At 41.6% G+C, this 6,531-nt stretch overlaps 2 protein-coding genes across 2 annotated transcripts in view; one reads left to right on the top strand and one right to left on the bottom strand.

Annotated features, from left to right (window-relative positions):
* Positions 1-418: 418 nt before the first annotated feature.
* SARC_00813 (hypothetical protein) lies at positions 419-1,937 on the top strand (the record flags this gene model as incomplete). Its single annotated transcript, XM_014305496.1, has 3 exons — positions 419-544; positions 735-840; positions 1,816-1,937. 3 exons carry the CDS (start codon positions 419-421, stop codon positions 1,935-1,937), a joined length of 354 nt encoding a protein of 117 aa, XP_014160971.1.
* A 321-nt stretch (positions 1,938-2,258) lies between these two features.
* SARC_00812 (importin subunit alpha-2) overlaps positions 2,259-6,531 on the bottom strand; it is a gene marked incomplete at both ends in the record, with an annotated part of 6,842 nt that continues 2,569 nt past the window's right edge. The window contains 5 exons of the mRNA XM_014305495.1: positions 2,259-2,313; positions 2,778-3,092; positions 3,857-3,984; positions 4,545-5,089; positions 5,389-5,536. Coding sequence (XP_014160970.1) covers positions 2,259-2,313; positions 2,778-3,092; positions 3,857-3,984; positions 4,545-5,089; positions 5,389-5,536 — 1,191 coding nt within the window. The remainder of the gene's footprint in view (positions 2,314-2,777; positions 3,093-3,856; positions 3,985-4,544; positions 5,090-5,388; positions 5,537-6,531) is intronic.

Below are 6,531 nucleotides of genomic sequence, written 5' to 3'. Positions count from 1 at the left end.
TGTCTGTGTGTTTTCATATCAGTGTAAATTGTGAAAACTGAATGTATTTACGGTGAGAAAGAGAGCTGTTCCAGATATCATGTGCAGAAGCATTCTTGTAAGTGCTGATCTTAGAACCCATGATTGAGTGCGGGCACATAACTTCGCAGAATAACGAGGTTTTTTAGGAAAGCAATTGGGTTACCTGTTGTGATTGCTTGATATTGAAGAGTCTTCGCAACAGAACGGCTACCAATTGTGTGCACCTTCATGATTAATTGAGCTACCCATTTCAAAGCAGTTTAGCTTAGGACGCATAACACCGCACAAAAAACAATTGGTTCATACAATTAGGTCCGACACTGACAAAGTGGATTATGCATACGGGCACACCTACTCATCCCTGTACTTGTCTGAACATTCAGGAGTCTTGGGTGGCATGTTGCCTGGGTCGCCCCACGGCGCTGTGTGTGCGGTGTTATTGCCCATTGTCATTGAAGTCAATGTACGAGAACTGGCTAAAGACGCACAAGGAAACGCACTGATGCTGCAGAAATATAAACAGGTAAGTGTATGAAATATAAACCGGCAGGTATATGCTCATACTATTCCTCGAGAAGACGTCAATAAGGTCCCATTCATTTTCTGTTTTTTTTCCTTTTCAAGCACTGTATCGTTTTTCTTTATTCATGAGAGAATGACTCCAAGCTCGTCTCGTTGAAGCTAATAACCGATGTAAATCGCCATGGTTGTAGGCCGCAATTGTCTGTACGAGTAATCCGGGCGCAAGTGTCGAGGACATGGTCGTGTGGCTGATTGACTTGTGCAGTAAATTGGGAGTCGCAAAACTCTCTGCATACGGTAAGTTGATATAGTGCAAACACGAACTTTCATGCAATTCCGCCTCATGAGGCTATAACACATTGGCTGACTTACTGATCAATATATCACATGACGAGAAATTTCCAGGCCGCAAACTTAAGAATGGCCGACATGTTATATCATTGCGGCACATCCGTATATTGAATATGTAAAATTCACGTCCCATGTTGAATATATAGATTCTACGTCTATATATTACATGTTGAATATATAGATTTCATGTCTGTACATGGCGGGTTGGATATATAGATTACATGTCTCTGTATGGCATGTTGAATTTGAAAATTTCATGTTTATATATTGCATTTTGAATATATGATTTCCATGTCTATATATGGCGTGTTGGATATATAGAATTCATGTCTATATATGGCATGTTGAATGTATAGATTACATGTCTATATATGGCATGTTGAATATATAAATCTCGTGTTTATATATTGCATATTGAATATATGAATCACATGTCTATATATGGCATGTGGAATATATAGATTTCACGTATATCTATGGCATGTTGAATATATAGATTCCATGTTTGTATATGGCATGTTGAATATATAGATTATTTGTATATTTATGGCATGTTGAATATATAGATTCCATGTCTATATATGGCATGTTGAATGTATAGATTCCATGTTTATTTATGGCATGTTGAATATATAGATTTTCTGTCTATTTATAGCATGTTGGATATATAGATTACATGTCTATATATTGCATGTAGAATATATAGGTTCCATGTCTATATATTGCATGTAGAATATATAGATTTCATGTATAAATATTGCATTTCGGATATATAGGTTCCATGTCTATATATTGCATTTCGGATATATCGAGTAAACGGATGTACACCTTATCATAAGGTCCTTAAAACCATGGGGAATACTCTTGTGTGTGCACTTCCGCGTGTCACTAATTCACAATATTATTTGTTTGTGATCACAGGTATGAAGGAGTCTGATATACCCGTTGTCGTTGACAAAGCTGCTGCCTCGTCAAGCATGAAGGGAAACAGTTTGATACTGAATAAAGAGTGCCTATCTGAGATACTGACAAGGGCATTATAAGCAGGTCATGACGACCAAATAAATAAAATATAGTAGTGTACAGTAGTCTACCAGCCGGCACAACGCCGGGTCGAATGACACGGACAATCAGGGCACACCGAATCGAAGCGAGAGAGGAGAGAATAAAGCTCCTTGTGCACAAAGCGTGGTTTACTAAATCTGTCCCGTGTATTTATTTCCGTCAGTTACATCATTCGCATATGTATCCCGAAGCCAACATCGACATCGAGTGCGCACGGATTGTATAGCGATAGAACACCCCGTTGACGGTACCACATACTATAAATATGGTTGGGTTTGGTATGGTTAGCAGCCAAAGACCTAGAAGTTGAAGCCCTCTTGTGGGGCGCCAGCGCCTTGGGAATCGAAGGTATAGCTGTAGGAAAGGGGTGGGAAGTAAACACAGAGCCATTACAGCTTAGTATGGTATGAAGATACGACAGATCGCAATAAAGGTTGTGCATCTTTAAAGGGACACGTGACCGATTTGGATGTGCCCAGGCGGCGGAATTCGATGCTTTGCCTACAACGCGGTACAAGTGAACTGCAATACCATCTCACAATAGAAGCGGCGAAATGAACAACCATGTCACAGGTAAAGCATAGGTGTAAGTTTATGTATATCATCCCGCTTATCATTAGACGAAATTGTATGTAAAACGAATTACTCCGTCATGGTAACGCTATTCGTCGGTTTAAAAATATAATGCTAGCTGCTTCAGATCCAAATTTCCCCTCACCTCAACAACACTCCGTCACATTGGTCGCAATCACAGTACTTTAAACCAGGCTATTCCAATGTTGGAATGGCATTCACGCACACATAAATCGACGCCATACCTGCCGTCTTCCTCGTCCGGCATGATGCTCACGTCCTCATCGTCTTTGAAGTACGTCTCAATGATCGCATACGACTTCTCATACACCAGTTGGTTAAAGTGCTTCTGTAAGTTGTCAATAATATCCACTCCCCCAAACGACTCAATGTACACCGCCATCTCATTCACTTCCTGGCCCGTGAGATCGGCGTGGTCTTGGCCTGCCTTGAGAATTTTCTCAATGGCGTCCAAGATGACTGTCATGACCTTATTCTCCACTCCCTTGACGCTGAGCATTTGACAGAGGGGCTGTATGCAGCCGGCTTCCACAAGGTATCTACACACAACAGAAAAAGGAGCTAGGAACTTGAGAACGTTTATGTTTGGTGATGTTAACAAGATACAGCTCATGTTGGCAAGATACAGCTCTGATACGCATCTGTTTCTGACAGACGTATTCACATGAAGACAGGATTAGAGCCACGGCATGGACTGAAATTCAGGGATGGATAATTAGACAAGGACTACTCAAACAGGTCCCGAGTCTTGTACACGACTAAATCATTCATTTAGTGGTGTAATATAGGTGTGTATATTTATAGACAAAACCAACCTTCTTCTGAAAATCAGGCAGAGAAGTTTCTCGTTAAAACGTTATATATTCAACAAACGTTTATATTGTTGAACAGTATAATTTCGGTTTACCCCAAAACGTACAAAACTCAAATATATTTGCGTTTGCGTTAAACCCATACTGATTGATGAGTGCAAACGGATTGACGAATGTATTTTGCGCTCACTACTACATAGTCTATAAGTCTAAATAGTAAATATGTATCGAAATACACTTCCCCAATAATTCGCCTCCCCCCCCCACACAGGGGGAACACACCTGCACTTGTATATTTCACAATATACGCGTATGAGCGATCCATTCGGGGTGTGGAAAGGCACCTGCATATGTATGTGCTACCGTGTCCCCTTATATGCAATGCAATACAATACATTAATGAACAAGCAGTACATTCAAGTATATGCGGATGTACTCGGCGACCTCGTCAAGTATGGAAACAGTCCTAAGATTTTAAGTAAGATACACACCTGAGCTGGTCGTCTGAACCACCGCACGCAGCGTTGGAAACGGCCCAGGCAGCTTCCTTCTTTGTCCTGTGGTCGCCCACTGTGAGGATGTTGGCAAGCGCAGGGAATATATCCGCTTCAATCACCGCCTATAGATAATTCGAACAACAATGTGTGTTAGTGCATTGGATCATGAAGAATAGCACAGTCACGTAGATACATTATGTTTGCACTTTAAACGCCGCCTGCACTTCATCCGATTAACAAGGGGTGTTAGTAGATTGCATCTTACAGGCAATTAATATCCGATTGAATCGCTGCTACATTTTCACCGATGCCAATAATTAGCGTTAGGTGACTGACAAAAGATAAATGGTAGCACAACGACTGTCGAGACTTGATAGTGTGAACCAGGTACGCGTTGATACTGTCCTATACAAAGTGGAACGATACCACTCTCACACCAGATGAAACAACTCGCCCCGGCATCAACTCCGCAGGCAGTTCATTCGCATCACCTTCAGCTAGAAATACTCTAATGCCAGACACGGTAACGAACGGTAACGAGAGACACACACTGATATCGCAACTCAATTGCTCCAGAGACATAGCAAGTACGATACACGGTACCATATTCCTTTCTGAGATATACAGACGTGCTGAATACATAAATGGCTGTACTTGGTCTGCACAGTACAGTTGCACGCACCTGGATCTGGTCCTTTGTCCCGGCCGTTATATTTGAGAGCGTCCAACAGGTCTCTTTGCGCACCGCCTCCTTGTCGCTCGTCAGCAGCAACCTCTTCAGCTGCGGCAACGCACCGGCATTCAGCACACACTGGGTCTCATGATCACGCCCTGTGACAATATTCCCCAGAGTGCGCAGCGCTGGCGATACGACATGTGACTCATGGTGGCCCAAGAGCTCCACCAGGCGACCGGCCACATCGGCCTGTAGCACCGCCTCGATCTTGTGGTCGTTGCCGTCCGACAAATACGACAGCGCCCAACACGCATCCTGCAGCACTTCTTCGTCGCCCAGCTGAATCAGACGCGCCAGCACAGGCAGAGACACGCGCACCAGTGAGAAGTCGGGCGAGGGACTCTTGCCTCGGCACAGGTTGGACAGCGCCCAGGTCGCATTGCGGGTCATGGAGGCCGTGTCGGATTTGTGCAGGACATCCAGCAACGGCATCATACCTCCTTGTTTCAGCACCAGATCACGGCATGCGGAACTATCGCCAGCAATGTTTCCTGTAGAGTGCGCAGAGAAGAAGTAAAAGACAGACAAGACAAACGTGAGGAAGCGTTCAGCTGATGAACAAGAGCCTTCAGGTTAAAGGCGGGATGCTTGTCTGTTCGATGCAAAACAATCTGTTCTGGATGCGTATGCCGCCAATTGTTCTCAGTCAACACACTGCGATTGCTGTCGCAAGGCATCAAAGGAGATCAGATATAATACGAATAAGTAAGTCACAACGTCGTCGAAGTATGAATGTTATCGCAAAGGCTTCAAAAACAACGCGCACCGCACCGACATAAAGTGTGCCTACCTAACGCCCAAACGGCCTGCTCGCATACATCCGAACTGTCGGATTTGAGTAGTTCTATAAAGTGCGGCACGGCCCCAGCATCGATGACAATAGCGGTTTGTTCAGCATTCCCAGATGCGATATTTGTAAGTGCCCAGGCTGATTCGAACTGTAACAGGAAAACATTCGTCAGTACGCTTGCTCAACAAACGACAGTGCCTATGACATTGACGGGTGGGGCCTACTAAAGCAGTACACTCACATCCTGTACAGCGACGTATGACAATGGAGTATATACAGCTGATCTGCTCAACTTGGTTCGCATAATCACATGTAAACACAGGGAATGCATATATCCAGTCAGATCCAGCAGTAAAACAAGAACTGCACATGCGCAGATAAACTTAAGTGAACCTTAAAACATACATATCGTATACATCTGTGCGTAGAAGCATAAGAAAAGACTGACGACAATTAAACGCAAATGAACCTGTATAGCATATCATAGCGACCAATATACAGCATTCACATGAAATACACGAAGATTTGGCTTTGATACGTATATTCTATCGCAAACTTGAAAAGGGTGTATCAACGTATGTGCTTGGGACACATCTGTTTTTCATTTTGATCCATACATGAACGTTTAATCATAGTTCATTGTAACATACATAACTATCAAAGATATGAAGGTATTAACGTTAATATGAATAGAATATACAGTAACTACATTGTGACGAGCGTAATGGTAGTTCGCCATTCTGCACCTGTGTGTGTACTTGCGTATGTTTGTGAAACCAACTTTTAACCCTGTATACTCAATATACTTCTATCGATATAAACTTGCAATTCGGATATAAAGTGAAAGCACGCATTAGTCAGCTGAAAACACAACTACGTGGTGAACACTACCAAGCAAAGAAATATGTACGCGGGATCATATATATATGTATATATATAAGTATACGTATATATATATATATATCAATATAATATATATAAGAATATATATATATATATATATATATATATATATATATATATATATAGAGTAATAAATAACTACTATATATATATATATATATATATATATATATATATATATATATATATATATATATATTATATATATATATATATATATATATATATATATAGTATATA

Source organism: Sphaeroforma arctica, assembly GCF_001186125.1.
Source record: "Sphaeroforma arctica JP610 unplaced genomic scaffold supercont1.28, whole genome shotgun sequence".
Classification (NCBI taxonomy): domain Eukaryota; class Ichthyosporea; order Ichthyophonida; genus Sphaeroforma; species Sphaeroforma arctica.
Note: the sequence above shows the minus strand (reverse complement) of the source record. Positions and strands in the feature narration are given on the sequence as shown.